The sequence below is a fragment of the Micromys minutus genome (assembly GCF_963924665.1).
Source record: "Micromys minutus genome assembly, chromosome: 6".
NCBI classification, from domain to species: Eukaryota; Metazoa; Chordata; class Mammalia; order Rodentia; family Muridae; genus Micromys; species Micromys minutus.
Genome location: NC_137975.1, coordinates 20,256,557 through 20,276,620, shown reverse-complemented (window position 1 = coordinate 20,276,620; position 20,064 = coordinate 20,256,557). Strand labels below are relative to the sequence as shown.

The 20,064-nt window shown below is 48.4% G+C and overlaps 1 protein-coding gene across 1 annotated transcript in view; it reads left to right on the top strand.

Annotated features, from left to right (window-relative positions):
* LCT (lactase) overlaps nt 1-20,064 on the top strand; it is a gene marked incomplete at both ends in the record, with an annotated part of 38,995 nt that overhangs the window by 7,504 nt on the left and 11,427 nt on the right. Inside the window, 7 exons of the mRNA XM_080917925.1 lie at nt 2,510-2,593; nt 5,010-5,112; nt 5,970-6,048; nt 9,059-9,779; nt 12,478-13,123; nt 15,468-17,021; nt 17,935-18,203. Of these exons, the coding sequence (XP_080774051.1) occupies nt 2,510-2,593; nt 5,010-5,112; nt 5,970-6,048; nt 9,059-9,779; nt 12,478-13,123; nt 15,468-17,021; nt 17,935-18,203 (3,456 nt within the window). The remainder of the gene's footprint in view (nt 1-2,509; nt 2,594-5,009; nt 5,113-5,969; nt 6,049-9,058; nt 9,780-12,477; nt 13,124-15,467; nt 17,022-17,934; nt 18,204-20,064) is intronic.

Below are 20,064 nucleotides of genomic sequence, written 5' to 3'. Positions count from 1 at the left end.
GAGATTTGTTTATCCAAAACCTTATCATGGATGGTTTCCAAGTTCCTGAGTTGGCAACTATGACATCTGGTCCCTCACACATATGGCCTCAGACAAGGCAGCTGTTGGCATACACAGTACAGAACACCATCCCACATTGCCTTGCAGCCAAAGCAGGTCAAAGGTCCTCACTACTTAGATGATTTGTTCTTTTAAAAAATGTGTACTTAATAGAGCTAAGTATGCAGTTTAATGAGTTGGTGGAGTGCTTGCCTGACATACAAAAAGCCCTGGGATCTATCACTAGTCCAGCAAACTGAGCATGGTGGAATGTACCTATAATACCAGTACGCAGGATGTAGAGGCAGGACATCTAGGAATTCTAGATCATCCTAAACTACAGTGAGTTTAAGGCTAGCCTGGGCTGCATGAAACTCTGCCCCTCTCGAAAAAAAAGAAATGCAGTGAGGTGAAGAAGTGAAGAGAGGGGACAGGAGGGGAGGGAGAGGAGAGAAGAAGAGGAGGGGAGGGCTGGTGAGAGATTAGAACAGCTTGCCTAGGTAGAACTGACCTGGGACTTTGGAAGTCTTAACCTATCTGTGATTGTGAGTCTCTCTCTACCCCTGTACCTGGTGACTGAGACCAGGAAGACCATGCCTGTGTCTTGTATATACCTGACAACAGAAACAAGAATGGAGAGCATGTGTGGGGAGACTTCAGTGACATCATGGAGCCAGCTTGGGGAACCTGGTGAACCCTAGGGATCATTTGATTAGGAGAGCATTGGGGAGCCAGTGATGAGTTGGGTTCACATTCAGGGCAGCAATGAGCTCATGAGATACCAGCAAGGAGAATAATTGAGTGGCCAGCCAGGCATGTAGAGGAAGAGGTGTGTGTGTGTGTGTGTGTGTGTGTGTGTGTGTGTGTGTGTGTGTGACTGACTCACATTGCTGTATTCTTCTGTTTAGATTCTGAATTTAAAGTTTTTCAAGCATATGCCAGGCAGAGCCCTTTCTTTTCTATTTTGATTATGTTTTTACTCTGTGTGCATGTGTGCAAGTATGTGTAACGTGTGCAAATGCACTAACCTGTGCAAGTGTGAATGTGTCTCCAGGTGCTTGTGGAAGCCAGAGGTCAACATGGGTGTCTTTCTTTGTCACGTTCTACCCCTGCCCCCTTTGAGGCAAGGTCTCTATCTCTGAAACTGAAACCCACTGATTCAGCTAGGCTGGCCGGCCAGTGAACCCCCCAGGATCCACCTACCTCGATCTCCCAGGACTGGGTTCAAGACATACTCTTGGGCAGAGCGTGGAAACACATGCTTTTAGCCTCAGCACTAGGTAGGCAGAGGCAGGCAGATCTCCTGTGAGTTCAAGGTCAGCCTGGTCTACTTGATGAATTCCAAGTCAGCCAAGTACTGCACAGAAAACTAACAGTAACAAACAAAAAACAAACAGACACAACTCTTGGATTTCAGGTGTGTACTGAGGATCAGAACTCATAGAAAGAATGTACTGAAGGAGCTTTGTCCAGCTCCTTCCTTGCCTTTTTCTTTTCCTATTGTTTCTTTTTTGTGACAGGGTTTTTCTGCATAGTCCTGGCTGTCCTAGAACTCACTCTGTATGCCAACCTAGCTTTGAACTCAGAGATCAACCTGGCTCTGTGTCCTGGGTTCTGGGATTAAAGGATTACTCCACCACTGCCTGGCCTTCCTTTTTCCTTCTTTCCTTTAAAAAAATTTTTATTACATTGTGTGTGTGTGTCTCTGTGTGTGTGTGTCTGTGTCTGTGTGTCTCTGTATAGGCATGAACATGCCCAGTACTTACGTGGATGTCAGAGGGTAATTTCTAGGCATCTCAGTTCTCTCATGTGGGATCCGGGGGTAGAACACAGATCACCAGATTTGAAGGTAGGTGCCTGTATCCTTTGATCCACCTCACTATTCTCTTCCCCCTCTTCCTCCTCCTCTTCAAAACAAGATTTCATGTTGCACAAGCTGGCCTTGAACTCACTAGGTAGTCAAGGATGAGTGCTAGATTATAGACACGCACCACCAGCACCCTACCCACTGAGCTACCCTCCTCAGCAGGGCCAGAGTTTCTAACTAGAGTGCGTTAGAGCATAGTTGATTGGGACTGCATGGCTTGTACTTTCTGCTCCTAAACCAGTCAAGCAGGGGTTGTCTGGTGTGGACTTCAAACTATGACCTGCAGTAAAACACAAGCCCCAGCCCCAAGAGGGTCCCCAGATATCACAAAGGTCAAGGGGAGTGAGCTGCCTGGGGTGGAGGCAGCTCCAGACGCTGATTCCCACCCTTGGTGCACCTCTACTTGTTGGTACCCCACAGCCGGCACACCCATTTACACACTTACTTAATCACACATTCCCGCTGGGGCACTAGGTGATGTAGTCACATGACACACATCCCCAGGTTTCTCATGGGGAGTCCCAAGATTGAGCTCAGTCATGGGGAGAGTCACAGCTCAATTCTGAGCAGGAGCTTGTTCCTGATGGCTTGATTTCCTTCTAGGATTCGGTGGACTTCCTCTCTCTTGATTTGTCTTATGAATGCCAAAGTGTGGCGACTCTACCACAGAAGCTGAGTGAATTGCAGGTAATGTGAGCACTTTTCCATCTTGATGGTGAGTGGCAAAGACTCTGAACAGCTTTTTAGAAACAAGATGATTTGGCTAAGGCATGGGCTGAGCCTTCAACTTGCTGAGTCAGGCCCACTGGGCCTGAGATGGGCTCCGTAGGCTCACCATGGCTTTCTGTGTAGCCCTTCAGTTGATAGACCGCTTGCCTAAAATGTGCAAAGTCCTGAGCCCCATCTTCGACACAGCATAAGCCGACTGTATTAATGCATGCTTGTAATCACAGCACTCGGGAGGTAGAGGCAGGACGCTTAGGAGTTCAAAGTCATTCTCAACTAAACAATGAGTTCAGGCCAACCTGGGCTACATGAGACCCTGTTTGAGAGAGAGGTATGGGGAAGAGAGGCAGTCGGTGTGAGCAGCCATGAGAAAAGGTGTATGTGGAAGCCACCAAACCAGGACCACCAATAAGACACTTTTAATGAAGTCAAACATATCAGCTTCAAGATCATTTCCCCTCACATGGAAGATACTGAAGGGGGAAACAAAGAGGGAAGGAAAGAGAGATTGTGAGACCAGAGTGTCTCCTAGAAACATCGCAAGCAGCAGCCTTAACATCTCGCCAACATGACGGCTGAAACATGAGATCAACAAGAATAGCACCAGTGAGCGTTCAAAACTGGATGGAGAAGAGCCCAGGAAGCCTCAGCTCTGCAGAACTGCAGGCAGCTGAGCAAAGCCGGGAGCCAGAGAGGGGGCCTCCCCCGGGAAGAGCACACCAACTGATGGTCAGCCCTGCAAACGTGCATACAGCATATGGAATTAACAGGTTATATTTAGGAATATATGAATATACACAAACACGGAAGCACATATATGCAGGCAATGACAATTGATAAAAAAGAGGCCGGGAAGGGACATTGGAGGGTTTTGTGGGGAGAAAAGAAAAGGAAGAAGGATTATAAGTAAATGACAATCTCAAAAAATAAACAAAAAGAATAGAGTGAAAGCAATCACAGAGCTGAGGTCTCAAGAGTGACAGCGTCTCTGACTCTCCCACACAGAAGTGTATTTATCTCCATGTATCTCCTTTCTGTAAGTGCACGAGCTTCCGGTTGTGTGCCTGTGTGTGCAGAGGTTGGAAGAGGACATCACATCCCTCAGAGCTGGAGCCACAGGCATTTGTGGGAGGCCTGACGGCTTATATGGGTACTGTAGTCTGAACTCCAGTCCCTGTGATTGTGAAGTCGGCACTCTTAACCACTGAGTCATCTCTGTGGCCCTTTCTATGACATATAATGGAAAGTTTAAACAAATCCAAAGTCAAAGGGGACGTATAGAAAGTCCTATGAAACTGTGGTTGTCTTGTTCAGCTGTGGCCAGCTTGTTTGCTTGTTCCTGTCTCTTCTCCTTTCCAAAATATAAAATATATACATATATACATAATATTTATGTATACATACATACACATTTATGACAGGTTTTTATGTAACCCAGGCTGGCTTTGAACTTTGAACTTCTTTTAAATATTTTCTAAAAGATTTATTTATTTCATGTAATTGAGTATACTTCAGACACACCAGAAGAGTGTGTCAGATCCCATTACAGATGGTTGTGAGCCACCATGTGGTTGCTGGAAGTTAAACTCAAAACCTCTAGAAGAGAAGTCAGTGAGTGCTCTTAACCACTGAACCATCTCTCCAACCCTCTAACTTTGAATTTCTTTCTTTTTTTAAAAAGATTTATTTATTATATATAAGTAAACTGTAGCTGTCTTCAGACACACCAGAAGAGGGCATCAGATCTCATTACAGATGGTTGTGAGCCACCATGTGGTTGCTGGGATTTGAACTCAGGACCTCTGGAAGAGCAGTCAGTGCTCTTAACCACTGAGCCATCTCTCCAACTGAACTTTGAATTTCTAATCCTCCTGCCTCCACTCTCTTGAGTGCTATGATTATAGGCCTGCACCAGCACACCTGGTTTATGTGCTACTGGGGATGGCACCCAGGGCTTCATGCATGCTAGACAAACCATTCTGCCAAACAGGACATTCTCAACCCCACAAACCAGGATATTTTTTAAGCAAGCCACAGATGCTTATGATCATGGCGGCAGCGGCATCTTGGTTAAACTCGGGTAGCACATGCTCCTGACAGGAGCAGATCACCTTGCTCTTGACTGCTGCTGACCAATAAGGTGCCCGTCTGAAATGGACTGCTGTGGGCATCACTTCCTACAAGGGCAGTCACCGGGGACCATTGTGTGGGAAGAATTGGTGGCCGATGGTCGCTGACTGGTGTCTTTCTCCCTCAGAATCCAAGTCACTGTCCTGGGTAAGTGGAATAGCTAGGAGTCATGTCCAAAAGGAGAGCGTAGGGCATCTCACCTGCTCCCATTGCTAAAGGCACGCTTGTTGGTCTTTGTCTCTTCTAGGTCCTTGGGCCAAAAGTGAAAGTTTTCATCTACACCCTAAAACTTCAGGACTGCCCATGGACTGGAATGAGCTCCTCCTCACTGCTCTTCAGCCTCCTGGAAGGTGACTGGACCATCATGTAACAAGCGCTGAGTGATGTTTAGTATACTGGCTTGTTGGGTAGCAATACTAAAATCTGGGGTCCCCAAGAGGGAGGGACCTAGGAACATGGCTGGACTGGAAGCCTACAAGTAAGACTAAGGTCCCCTGCCTTCCCAAGACACTAAGAGGCTCTGTAGAGGGCCAAAGATGCCCAGTACAGACACGCAGTCTTCAAGCCTCAGCTGGGAGCTGTCAGCATGGAAGCAGACTGTGTTCCCCTGTTACATGTAGCTGAAAAGCTCTAGGTGTGGGACCTGCTGTTCTAGAGCTCACTATGTAGCCCAGGCAGGCCTAGAACTCAAGGATAGTCTTTGTGTGTGTGTGTGTGTGTGTGTGTGTGTGTGTGTGTGTGTGTGTGTGTGTGTTCCATGGGGCACACAGAAAAGGGTCTTCTGGAAATGGAATTACAAGCAGTTGTGAGCCACCTGAAGTGGGTGCTGGGAGCTGAACTTAGATCTTCTAGAAGAGCAGCAGGCTCCTTCCAGAGTCATCTCTCCACCCCCATGCCCAGATTTTTATGCAGTTCTGGAGGCTGAACTTGGCATCTCATGCTTACCAACTGGGCACTTCACCAAGTAACTCCCCAGCACTCTCTTCCCAATGTTCTTCTAACCTGGTGGTGCAGGCCTTAAATGCTAGCACTCTTTGAGTCCAGCCTGCTCTACAGACTGAGCTCCAGGACAGCAAAGGCTACATACTGAGAAATCCTGCCTCAACAAAACAAAAGGGTGAAAATCATTGCTTGGTGTTCGGCTGTTTTAGAATGAGGCAACCGCATGTTTGATCTCACACAGTCAACTAAGCTTCTTTTCTTACAGCCATAAATAAAGACCAAGTCCAAACTGTTGGGTTTGATGTTAATGCATTCCTGAGCTGCTCATCCAGTTCCGAGGAGAGGTATGTCATGTGCACAAACGGAAACTGTGGGCTCTGCTGTTCTTTACAAGTCACTGGGGACTGTTGTCTTTGTCTCTTGGTGTGTGTGCACTCGCGAGTGAGCATGCAGAGGTTAAACAGCATATCACACCCTTGCAACTGGAGTTCCCATATGGGTGCTGGGAACTAAACCCAGGCCCTCTGCAAGAGCAGCAGTTGATTTTAACTCCTGAGCCATCTCCTGGCCCCTTGGAATAGCAAACAGTTTATAGTCATTTAATATGAGAGATGGAGGCTCAGAGGCAAGGCCGGGAGAGAAGCAGTTCCTCCTTGTGATGTATCAGGGCCTACAGTTTGTTTCCTCACTGTTGGATTCTCCTAGGTGTACACATTTAGCAGAGTTGATATCTGAACCTGTGCCCTAGTTTATGATACTGGGAAACATATGCACGCATACATGTGACAGAGAAAGCAGGCTAAGGGGCCAGCTAGATGTCTCAGTGTGTGAAGACACTTCGGCCATGCCTGGTGACCTGAACGTGACTCCCGTGGCTCACATGTTGGAAGGAGATAACCAATAAATTGTTCTGACTGCCACACATATTTAATGTGCACATGTGTGCCTTCCTTCGGTAGAGCGCGCGCGCGCACGCACACACACACACACACGCACACACACACACTCACACACACACACACACACACACACACACAGTCTCTACATAAATAAATAAAATGTGGGACTAGCTGATGACTCAGAGGGCAAAGGCAAGTGCCTTTGGTCACAGTTTGCTTTCTCCAGCTGAGAGGAAACGTTGAACAAAAGCAGTTTGTGGAAGAAGGGCTTACATCATCTTACAGCTCCCAGTTCATCATGAAGGGGAGTCAGGGCAGGAACTCAAGGCAGGAGCTGAAGCAGAGGCCATAGAGGAGTGCTGCTTACTGGTTTTCTTTCTATGCCTTCTTCAGCCCCCTTTCTTTCTCTCCTCCCTTCTCTTTCTTTTGTTTTTAATGATTTATTTGTGTACTTATATATTTGATGCATATGGGTATTTTGTCTGGTGTATCACCAGAAGAGGGTGTCAGATTCCTTGTAACTACAGTGATACACAGCCTGGGCCCTGCCCCTCACCCCTCCTGCCTGCTTTATTATAGAACTCAGGACCCCTTGCCCAGTGGGGTCCTACCCACCATTAACAAGACAGTGCCCCACCCCTCATATAACCTCATTTTCTTCCCAGGTGACCCTAGCTTGCTGTCAAGTTGACAAAAAACTAACCAGCACAGCAGGCAAGCCTGGTGACCTGTGTGATCTCAGGTTCCATGTAGAGGCAGAGGAGAGAAGAGACTCCAGGAAGCAGTCCACACTCAACAACAGCAACAAATATAATAATAATAAAACTTAAAATGTAAATAATTAATGTTTTAAAGAGAAGGAAAGAGAAGCCAGTTTAGGTATAGATCTAAGCAGTCCATGCAAGCTTCATGAAAGAAGTTCCTGGCCCAGTTTTTCAAGGTGAAATGTGCAACACCTTCCCCAAAGAATTTAGCATCCCAGAACTGGAGTTACGGACAGTCGTGAGCTGGAATGTGGGTGTTGGGAGTGGAACCCGGGTCCTCTGGAAAAGCAGCCAGTGCTCTTGACTGCCGAGATGTCTCTCCAGGCCCTAGAATCTTACTTTTCTAAAGAATGCAAATGCACTTGGGGCTGGAGAGATCTTTCAGTCTGTAAAGCGCTATCTCTGTGGGCCCGAGGGCCTGAGTTCCATCTACAGAACAAGATAAAAAGCTGAGAACGGTGCTACACACTTGTCCTCCAGTGGTGGACCAGAGATGGATGGCTCTGAAGCCAGTGTAGCTGGAGCAGCAAGCTCCGTGTTCTGTGAGAACCCTGTTGCAAAGGAGGTGGATGGGGCTCCTGAAGACAACACCCCACATTGTCCTCGTGTCTCCACATACATATACATATGTGTGCATACACATGTACTTTAACATGTGTACACATACATGCATAGTTTTAAGAGCAGACTGGGTTTATCTTCACAGTAACACCATATTCAATTCTAAATAAAGTGGAAGGAAGTGCTGGGGCTCCTAAGTACCTTGGCTTGTGAGGGCCTGCCCATGTGAATGGTACACGCCCTGAGGGGACAGTAACTGGGGTCCAGACCCTCAGGACGGAGCGCTCTTCTCACTGTCCCCTGCACCCTCTTCAGCTGTCCCTCCACTTTCCTTCTCTTAGCTTGACTGAGTCAGCAGCTCACATCTGCTTCCTCTAGGTCTGTATGTCTGGCTTGTCCTGTGAGTACACATGGTGTGATGAGCAGACGGGTCAGCACTGGTTCCAGACCACCCGAGAAGTCAGCGGGGCTGTGCGGGGCTATGAATGACTTCAGGGACGAAAATCCAAGAAGCTAAAATGGGATGGGCTTCTACACAGATGACTCCAGCTGAGGTTCTTTTCAGCCCCTGGCCTTCTGGTACTTTTTCCAGAGTGAAGAGCCAGCATCCACATATGACCAGAGTCTCCACTCAGACAGGAAGTGGGCGGAGAACCTGCTTGAAGTACAGGGAGGTAGAGGATGCTTCACAGAGAGCTGATGGGTTTTCTTCCTGGAGAATTTTAGGTGTCACAGATGAGGCTCAGTTCAACAATTCCTACACCAGAGTACGGGGCAGGAGACACAGAGTATGCCGCAGTAGGGAGGCCGTCCTACCTGAAGTGCTGAGACGTGGGCCATGGCTGTCTTCGGTGTGTAGCCAAAAGCTGTGCAGCTCTCTCTTCTCTTTCTCCTGGTTTCCTTCTTCCTGTCCTCCACCTCACGTCCCCTCCTCCTCTTCTTTCTTTAAACAGGGTTTTACTATATAACCAAGGGTTGTCTGGAACTCACTATGCAGACCAGGTTGGCCTCACATTCACAGAGCCTGTGTCTGCCTTCTGCGCGCTGAGATTAAGGGCATGAGCCATCATGCCTGGCCCTGTTCAGCATCTGTAAACTCAGTCGTTAATTATGTTACTTCCTTTCCACAGACTATCTTGTTCTTTAACCGACCGCCTGGCCCTTCAGACGGATCAGCAGCATGAGGCAGTTGCGGCCTCGTTCCCTGGGTCCGCCTACCAGAGAGTCTGGGCAGCCTTTGCTAACCAGTCTAGAGAGGAAAGGGATGCTTTCCTACAAGATGAGTTTCCAGAAGGGTTCCTCTGGGGCGCATCCACAGGAGCCTTTAACGTGGAAGGAGGCTGGGCCGAAGGTGGCAGAGGACCGAGCATCTGGGACCACTACAGTAACCTGAATGCTGCCACCGAGGGCCAGGCAACAGCAAAGGTGGCCAGTGACAGTTACCACAAACCAGTTTTTGATGTCGCCCTCCTCAGAGGCCTCAGGGCTGAGGTGTACAAATTCTCTATTTCCTGGTCCCGCCTCTTCCCCACCGGGCAGAAGAGCAGCCCCAACCTCCAAGGTGTCGCCTACTACAACAAACTGATAGACAGCCTGCTGGACTCACACATCGAGCCCATGGCCACGCTGTTCCACTGGGACCTGCCTCAGGCCCTGCAGGAACGAGGCGGGTGGCAGAACGAGAGTGTGGTGGATGCCTTCCTGGACTACGCAGCCTTCTGCTTCTCCACCTTTGGGGACCGTGTGAAGCTGTGGGTGACCTTCCATGAGCCATGGGTCATAAGCTACGCAGGCTATGGCACTGGGCAGCACGCGCCAGCCATTTCTGACCCAGGAGTGGCTTCTTTTAAGGTACTTCCTCCCATCCTGCAACTCCTGTTGGAAACACATTTGGTCAGCTCCTTCCGGTCCTTGGAAGGAGACCAGAGAGAGGGAGGGGACAAGTACATTTTGTTATGGTCTCATGCACCCGAGGCTGACACTGACCTTACTGTGCAGCCGAGGATGACCTTGAACTTCTGATCTCTTACTTATATTCCTGAGAGCTGCCACCAAGCCTGGTTCTTTAGCAGCATCGATTGAGGAGTAGACCTGGGGCTTCTTTTATCATAGGCAGGCACGCTACCAACAGAGCCACACCTCTAGCCCCTCTGTCAAGACTTCTTGACTCCAAAGGCAAATTCCAGGCTTGGAGGACTGCATGTGGCCCTGGGTTCAGGCTCCACCTCCTTGGTGCTGGGATAGCAGGCATGTGCCATGCCCAGTTTAATGCAACATTGGTTGGGGGGAGGGGAGACCCAGGGTTTTGTACGTTCTAGGCAAATACTCACATATATAACTTAACTGTAGCCACAGCCTTTAACCTTCCATTTATTGATTTATTTGTTTATTCGTTTTGGGATTTTTTTTTTTTTTTTGAGATAGCTCACAGTTTATAGCTCAAGCTAACCTGAAATTCACAGTTCAGTGTTCAGCTCACAGAAATCCTGTCTCAGCCTCTAAAGTGCTAGGATTACAGGCCAAGCCACCAGATCTGCTTTGTGTAAGCTTTTCTTCTCTTTTTCCTGTTTTGCATCCATGAACAAATGCTGAATTTCAAGAAATAAGCACACACACAAGTAAGATATTTTCTTACAAAATGAGCTGGGCACGGCACAAGCTCATAACCCCTGTTCTTGGGAGGTTTTGGCTAGGGGCTGTTGAGTTGAAGGCCAACCAGGTCAGCATAACAACCCCCATGTCATCTTTTGTTCCTTAATAATATTCTTACCAAATACACCTGCCCAACAGTAACAATAAAAAGTCAGATAGAAGAAACATTTAGGAAACAGGAAACACTATACATAAACACACACACACACACACACACACACACACACCTTGTTGATACACTTCAGTTAGCAATAAGAGGTAGCAGTGAATGGAGCTACAGCTGTCAAAATGTAGCATTATTTAGGGCCTTTTCCAGACCTGTGGGCTATGATGGATTTGGTCTTTTTCTAAGCTTTTCTTATAGTTGAGACTTTCTTTATTGTCATAGAGAGATACTTCTGAGACATTTCACAGACACGGGGCCGAGAAAGGTTTTGCTTTTCTCCTTCATTATGGCATAGTTACTTTTCTTTTTTTAAGATTTATTTATTACATATAAGTTCACTGTAGCTGTCATCAGACACACCAGAAGAGGGCATCAGATCCCATTACAGATGGTTGTGAGCCACCATGTGGTTGCTGGGATTTGAACTCAGGACCTCTGGAAGAGCAGTCAGTGCTCTTAACAGCTGAGCCAACTCTCCAGCACCATAGTTACTTTTCTCATTGTTCTGACAAATACCTTAAGGCTTTCTTCTGGCTCACAAGCCAAGGAACCATTCCTCAAGGCTGGGAAGGCATGATGTCCCATGATGCAGCTGTGCACGGAGCGTCTGCCGCCATCGGGAAGCAGAGAGACGGATGCAGACGCTCACATTCTTCTTTGTATTCAGTCCAGGACCCCAGCACGTGGAACGGTGCCACCACCTTTTGAGTGTGTTTTTAACCTCAGTTAACCCCACTAGAAACTTCCTCAGAAACTGCCTCACAGACAGGCTCCGGGTTTGTCTGTCAAGCTGGCAATGTCGCAGATTATGTTTTCTTCCCTCTTCTTTCTCTTTGTGGCCCTGTGGGTAGAGTGTTGCCCACAGCTTCACGTGGCCCCCGTTTCTTTGTGGTCTTGAACCTCAAGAGCAGCTAGGCAAGTGCTCCACACCCTGAACCACGGCCCTCGGCATTCAGTTCCTATTGCTTCAGGGTTCAGACCTGTGTCTTCTGACTGCTGTGATACCGTAAGCTGGGGCTTAAACAGTCTGCGATCAAGAACTAACCTGCTCTCATTTCCAGCATGGTTTGTGCTCCTGTCTGTAGACAGCTTTCTTGTGTTGTCCTCCGGGGAGGACAGACCATGGGTTAGGGGGAGCACAAAAATGGAGCACACCCACTAGTGGCTCCTTTTATAAGAACACTGGCTTCATCCAGTCCTATCCAGTCACCTCCCTAGGGCCTCTCCAAACACTACTGCATTGGGACTTAGGGCTTCACATGTACATGTAGGGGATACAACTTAGTCCATAGTAAGTGTTACAGATAACATTCTCGTGGTTAGGAGTGATCCTGTCCAGTACTGGGTTTTCTTAAGGTCTTGCTTCTGTGGCATTTTCATAATTGACCTTAGTTTAGTGATCCTGGTTCACGCAGCACAGTGTCGTCAGACCTCGTCCACACCGCTGCTCAGCTGTGACGGCCTCAAACCTCAGGACCAGGCTGGTTTTGAACTTCCCATGTAGACAAGGACGAACCTCTGGTCTTCCTGCCTCCACCTCCAGAGTTGTGGGGTTACAAACTTGCACCACCACACCAGGTTCATTGCAGGAAATGGAGCCCAGGGGGTTGTGACTGTGAAGCGGTCTACCAACCCAGCCACACCCCAGACGCATGGCTACCTGTGTTACTTCAGCACTAACTTGTGGACACTGACTTGTTTACATCGTTTTTCTCCTTTCTCCCCCACAAGGTGGCTCACCTGATTCTCAAGGCCCATGCCAGAACTTGGCATCACTATGACCTTCATCATCGCCAAACGCAGCAGGGACGCGTAGGCATCGTTCTCAATTCAGACTGGGCAGAGCCGCTGGACAGGAAGAGTCCCCAGGACCTTGCTGCTGCTGAGCGCTTCCTGCACTTCATGCTGGGCTGGTTCGCACACCCCATCTTTGTAGATGGGAACTATCCAGCTACCCTTCGGGCCCAGATCCAACACATAAACCAGCAGTGTGGCCGTCCTCTGGCCCAACTCCCAGAGTTCACTGAGGCAGAGAAGCGTCTCCTGAAAGGCTCTGCGGATTTTCTGGGTCTGTCTCATTACACATCCCGTCTCATCAGCAAGGCGGAGCAGCAGACCTGCATCCCCAGCTATGATAACATCGGAGGCTTCTCCCAGCATGTAGACCCCGAGTGGCCCCAGACTGCATCTCCCTGGATACGAGTGGTACCCTGGGGCATAAGGAGGCTGCTTCGGTTCGCCTCCATAGAGTACACGAAAGGAAGACTTCCAATCTTCTTGGCTGGAAATGGCATGCCAGTAGGGGAAGGAGCGGATTTCTTTGACGACTCAGTGAGAGTAAATTACTTCAACTTGTACATCAATGAGGTGCTCAAGGGTAAGAGGGATGCGGAGAGGTGAGGAGGGGTGCGGAGGGGTGCGGAGAGATGCGGAGAGGTGCGGAGGGATGCGGAGAGGTGCGGAGGGGTACTGAGGGGGTACGGAGAGGTGCGAAGAGGTGCGGAGAGGTGCGGAGGGGTACGGAGAGGTGCGGAGGGGTACGGAGAGGTGCGGAGGGGTACGGAGGGGTGCGGAGAGGTGCGGAGGGGTACGGAGGGGTGCGAAGGGGTGCAGAGGGATGTGGACCCCAAGGGGACTGGCTTCAGATTTAGATTTAATGAGAGGCCAGGATTGTGTTCAGGGCATCAGGCTTTCTCCACAAGAGCCTCTACCCACTGAGCCATCTTCACCAGCCTCCCCAGTTCAATATCATAATGCATTCAGTTAAACTAATATTTGTTGAGAGCCCACAATGAACCAGGAATTGTAAACACAGTATAGATACAGTACCGAGTGAATGCCATTCTTCCTAAAGGGGACTCCAGTCCAGTTAGGATAGGACCCTAACCCATGGACCTCCCTCAGGGCACCATTCCCTTTGAGCTCCACCTCCCTTACCTAGCCGGAAGTACACAGTTCTATACCCTAGGTGGTGTATGCCTGTGACACGGTACTCAAGGTGGAGTGCCAAGGACCAGTCTCGGCTTGGAGAGGGGTGTTGCGTGTGCCAGAAACAAACGACTTGCAGTCAAATCATGGGCCCAACTTTTTGATCTGCTTTTTCTGGAAATCTCCAGACACAGGGCTTTCTCTGTCCTAACTTGTGACAGTGATACAGTTCTCCAAGCAGTTCTCTCTTGCAATACTAAAGATTCTCTGGAAGCTCATCTCCTGCAGATCACAAGCCCAGTCTTTTATTTTACAGATCAATCCAGCCTCTTACTACAGGTTCCCTTTTGATTATCCCACGAATCAGCATCCTGTGACCCCAGCCCCTTAATTCTTAAGAAACAGCAAGCACACATTTTCTTTTTTAAAAAAAAATTATTTATAATATATAAGTACACTGTAGCTGTCTTCAGACACACCAGAAGAGGACATCAGATCCCATTACAGATGGTTGTGAGCCAGCATGTGGTTGTTGGGATTTGAACTTAGGACCTCTGGAAAAGCATTCAGTGTTCTTAACCATGGAGCCATCCCTCCCACCCCCACACCCACATTTCCTTTCAACACTGCAAAAGAATTCAGAGATCTGCCAGCCTCTGTTAAACACAGAGGATAAACTAGCTGGGTGGGACCCTGCCCTGAAATTAACATTTCTACCAGAGCAACCTTGAACTCAGGAATCTGCCTGCCTTTGTATCTTTCTGACAAGTGGCTCATAGTGTAGCTACCTCTGTTCCTTTAGATTAGTCCCTCACATAACTCATATTGCATCCTTATTTTTTGCATAGTTAAGAAATTATATATTTTCAAACTCATGTTTTTAGAGCTCTCTTCTGCAGCCTTAAGGGCTGTCCCTGAAGGTCCTAGCATTTACCATTTTGCTGAGACATTAGCCACACCTTCGCCTCCAGGACTAGTGTTGTTTGATTATCATGGAGTCCTGGTAACACTCGAGGCCCAAATCTACTGGACCTGTCCCAGGGGAAGGAACAATGTCATTTTATCCTCACTGAGGCCATGCTGACCCGGCAGTGAAAGAAATAGGACCAGGAGTTCAGGATTATTCTCAGTCACATAGAGTTCTAACACAGCCTGCACCACATGATTTGTTTTAAGGTGATGGGGGTGCGCATCAGAGAACGGCTCAGCAGTTAAGAGCACTGTGTGAACCTGAATTTAGTGCCCTCATGGCAGCACACAGACCACTGGAACTTTAGTTCCAGGGGACCTGATGCCCTCTTCTGACCTCTGCAGGAACTGCACACACGTGGTACCCAGACATGCATGTAGGCAAAACACCCATAAACATAAACACAAACATTTTTTAAGTTAAAAAATGAAACCTGGGCTGGAGAGATGGCTCAGTGGTTAAGAGCACTGACTGCTCTTCCAGAGGTCCTGAGTTCAAATTCCAGCACCCACATTGTGGCTCATAACTACCTGTAATGGGATCTGATGCCCTCTTCTGGTGTGTCTGAAGACAGCTACAGTGTACTCATATATATATATATATATATATATATATATATATATATATATATATATATATATATATATATATAATAAATCTTTAAAAAAAGAAAACCCAAGTCAAGGGAGGTGGCATCCTGAAGAACAAAAGCTAGGTTGTTTTCTGGTTTATGTGCGTGCGCATGCATGCTCAAACACACACGCACACGCGCACACACACACACACACACACACACACACTGACCTTCATCTTCTCTTTACAGCTGTCAAGGAGGACTCGGTGGATGTCCGTTCATACATTGCTCGTTCCCTCATTGATGGCTATGAAGGACCTCCAGGCTACAGCCAGAGGTTTGGGCTATACCATGTCAACTTCAGTGACAGCAGCAGGCCACGAACTCCCAGGAAGTCTGCCTACTTCTTCACCAGCATCATTGAAAAGAACGGGTTTTCTGCCAAGAAAGTCCAAAGAAAGCCACTGCCCACGAGAGCAGACTTCACCTCCAGAGCCAGGGCTGCCTTCAGTTTTCCATCAGAGGTGCCCTCCAAGGCTAAAACAGTGTGGGAGAAGTTCTCCAAGCAGCCTAAGTTTGAAAGAGACTTGTTCTATCATGACACATTCCGGGATGACTTCTTGTGGGGCGTATCCTCTTCAGCTTATCAAATTGAAGGAGGTTGGGATGCTGAAGGCAAAGGCCCCAGCATCTGGGATAACTTCACCCACACCCCAGGGAACGGCGTGAAAGACAATGCCACTGGAGACATAGCGTGTGACAGCTATCATCAGCTGGATGCTGACCTAAACATTCTTCGAACCCTGAAGGTCAAGTCCTACCGATTTTCCATCTCCTGGTCTCGAATTTTCCCAACGGGAAGAAACAGTTCCATCAACAAAGCAGGTGTTAATTATTACAACAGACTGATTGACGAATTGGTGACGAGCAACATCGTCCCCATGGTGACACTGTTTCACTGGGACCTGCCCCAGGCCCTCCAGGATATTGGAGGTTGGGAGAACCCTGCTTTGATCGACTTGTTCGACAGCTATGCAGACTTCTGTTTTAAGACCTTTGGTGACAGAGTCAAGTTCTGGATTACCATTAATGAGCCCTGGCAGCTGGTGGTGTTAGGCTACAGTGCAGGGGTGTTTCCCCCAAATATGCGGGAGCCTGGCTGGCTACCTTACAATGTTGGCCATGCCATCATTAAGGCACACGCTAGAGCCTACCATACTTATGATGAGAAGTACAGGCAGGAGCAGAAAGGCGTCATCTCGCTGAGCCTCAGCAGTCACTGGGTAGAACCCAAGGACCCGGAGGTCCAAAGGGATGTGGAAGCCGCTGACCGGATGCTGCAGTTTCTCCTGGGCTGGTTTGCCCACCCGATTTTTAAAAACGGGGACTACCCAGACGTCATGAAATGGACTGTGGGGAACAGAAGTGAGCTGCAGCATCTGGCCATGTCCCGCCTGCCCAGCTTCACCGAGGAGGAGAGAAATTACATCAGAGGCACCGCCGATGTCTTCTGCCTCAACACCTACACCTCTGTTTTTGCGCAGCACAGCACTCCTAGGCTGAACCCGCCCAGCTATGATAATGACATGGAGTTAAAGACCACCGACATGGACTCCTCCTCGGCCTCCACGATGCACCCGGATGTGCCCTGGGGGATGCGGAGGCTGCTGAACTGGATCAAGGAGGAGTATGGCGACATTCCCATTTACATCACTGAGAACGGACAGGGGCTGAAGAATCCCACACTAGATGACACAGATAGGATATTCTACCTCAAAACCTACATCAACGAGGCTCTGAAAGGTACGTGGAGGCTCAGTTCGTCTCCCTAAACATCTCCGTCTCCCAGCTATTGGTAAATCATGTGTCTCTGAGCTTTGGCAGGTTCTTTGAAAGTCTCTCTTTAGAGCATGAGGCAGGGCTCAGTAAAGTGTTTGTCTTGCAAGTACAGGTCAGAATTCAATTTATAGAAAAAGGCCAGACAGAGTATACATTCATAATCTTCGGGCCAAGGAAGCAGGAAGGGGTAGACTACTGGGGCTCACTGGCCTAGTTCACTTGGTGAACTCCAGGTCAAATAAGAGGCTCTGAAAAAAAATGGGTGAGACCCAAGAAATGACACCTAATGTTGTCTTCTGGCCTACACACACACACACACACACACACTTACAATCTCATACCCTCACACATACACATACTCACACACATACTTACACATGCACACATACACAAACATACACATACTCACACATTCATACATACACATACAGGCACACATACATACACACACAATACACTAATAAATACACAAATAAAAATGTAAAGTTCCCACTTATAGAGCTCGAGGTATGGCTTGATTGGTTTAAAAAAAAAAAAAAAACTTGCTTGCCTAAAGTTCAAAGTCCTAATTTCCAACCCACAAATGAAAACCAAAAAAAGAAAATGACATCAATAAATTCGCATTTGTGTGCCTAAAATCTAAGGAGGGCTCAGGCCCTTGCATTTGAGGCATACCTTAACAATTGCTTTAAACTCACTGAAGCTATAGCAAAAAGTAAACATGACAAAGTAACTTTTCTCTCTTGGGAGGCAAGGACTGTGTACACATCTGCGGTTTCAGGACAGAGCCTGAGGTCTAGTGCCAGCACGGGGCTGGGCTGCTCCAGGCGCCTGCCACTGGTACAAAGCCTTTCTTGCCTTCCGTGGATACCCCTAGCCTACAGGCTGGATGGTGTGGACCTTCGAGGGTACTCTGCCTGGTCGTTCATGGACAACTTCGAGTGGCTTGACGGCTACACCATGAAATTTGGATTGTATCACGTTGACTTTGATCATGCGAACAGACCTCGAACAGCAAGAGCCTCAGCCCGATACTATACAGAGGTCATTACCAACAACGGCATGCCTCTAGCCAAGGAGGACGAGTTCCTGTATGGGGAGTTTCCCAAAGGCTTCATCTGGAGTGCAGCTTCTGCTTCCTATCAGGTGAGGACTTGGGAGCCATGGCTTCCGCACAGCACTGGGGAGGCAGACACACACGGCAGACCTGTGCGGGCCGGAGTGTGTTCGGAAGGGATTCAGTCAGATCAGTTTGGGTGGGGACTGTCTTGTTACTTCTCTTGCTGCTGTAATGAAATACCTGACAAAGCAGCTTCAGGCAGGAAGGGGTTAATTTTTGGTCCACAGTGTCAGCTGCCGTGAAGTGGATGAACCTGGTCAGGTGGCATCTGCAGCCAGGAAGCTCAGAGAGACGGGTGCCGGTGTTCAGCTACTGAACGGAACTCACATTCAGGACGGTTTTCCCTACTGTTGCTAAGTTAGTCTAGAAACACCTTTCCAGATTGGCCAGATATCCATTTCTTAGGTGTCTGTAGGTCTGGTCAAATGCTAAGATGGATATTGGAAGGCCAAACGGAGCGGGTTGAGCCATGACAGAAAGTTCTGGAAAGGGCCCGTCTATCTACAGTCTATCTAGATGGAGGTCTCCTCATCCAGGCAGGCAGCTTGCCTAAATTGGCTCCAAACTGGGCGTGCTCTGTTCTGACATCAGACTCCTACTGTGTTCATGCCAAAGGAGGCTAATACAGAAAATATGATGCTATTACCTTTCCTCAGAAAAAGGAAAGGTAACGGCAAGGGGTGTGGCTCAGGACAGGCACACTCACCGTCAGGCTTGATCTCCAGTACCTTATGGAGAAAACTTTAGTCAAGTTACTTCATGGGGAACTCACAGTGGGTCAGTGCCCCTACCATCCACCCCTGTATTAGTTACTCTGTGGTGAAATACCACGCAGAGCGATTCATGGAAGGACGAGCTTATGTGGCCTTTGCCTAGATGTCACTACCGCCCTTGTTAGCTAGCCTCCAGTGGCCCGCCCCACTGCACAATAAAGTCTCACACACAATTCTGCCACAGACTGACTGTATCAGGTAGACATTAACTACTTGTCCATTTATTCTATTTAGTCAACTCCAGGAGACCCTAGGTCTCGTCCTGTTAAGTGCTCTGGCCAACACCTTACACTAAAGGCTCGCCGGGGGGCAAACACCGGAGTCTGGAGGCTTCACTCCGTTATATTTCAGGCAAACAGTGTCAGTCCTCTGTGGCAGAATTTCTCAACTTGGGTCTGATTAACATTTTTGTTTTAAAGAATTTTCTCCCTCCATCTCTAACTCTCTCCCTCCCTTCCTACCCTCTCCCTTCCTTTTCATCATCATCATCTTCATCATTTCTCCTCCTCCTCTTTTCTGGTTTTTGTTTTATTTTGTTTGTTTTTAGACAGGGTCTCATACAGTTTGCTGAGCACCCCTAATTCTTGATCCTTCTGCCTCCATCTCCTCAAATGCTGGGGTTACAGGTGTGTGCCACTGTGCCTGGTTCATGAGGTGCTGGGAAGGGGAGAGTGTGGGGTTCACGCAAGCTAGGCTAAGCCACGCCCTAGCCCATCTTCCTTCCTTCCCTCCCCAGCTGTCACACAGCCATTTCTCTGGTGAGTCCCAGCTGTTTGTCTCAGCGGCAAACAGTCTGGATCCTGGTTTCCTCATGGCCCCTGGAGTGTCACAGCCTGTAGGTCCTCTTAGTTATCAGAACTGAGAAGCGTGTGCGTGTGCCCACACAGACGTCTGTCCATATCTGCCCTGCTGCCCTCCCACTGTGCATTTTCTAATTACTTATATATGGGGCAGGGTCTTATGTATACCAAGCTAGCTTCAAACTCATTCTGTAGCCAAGGATGACCTTGAACTTCTCATCCTCCTGCCTCCACCTTCCAGGTACTGTGCTTATTAGCATGTGCCAACACACCCAGTGTTGGGTAGAGAACTCAGGGCCTCCTGCTTTCAAGCC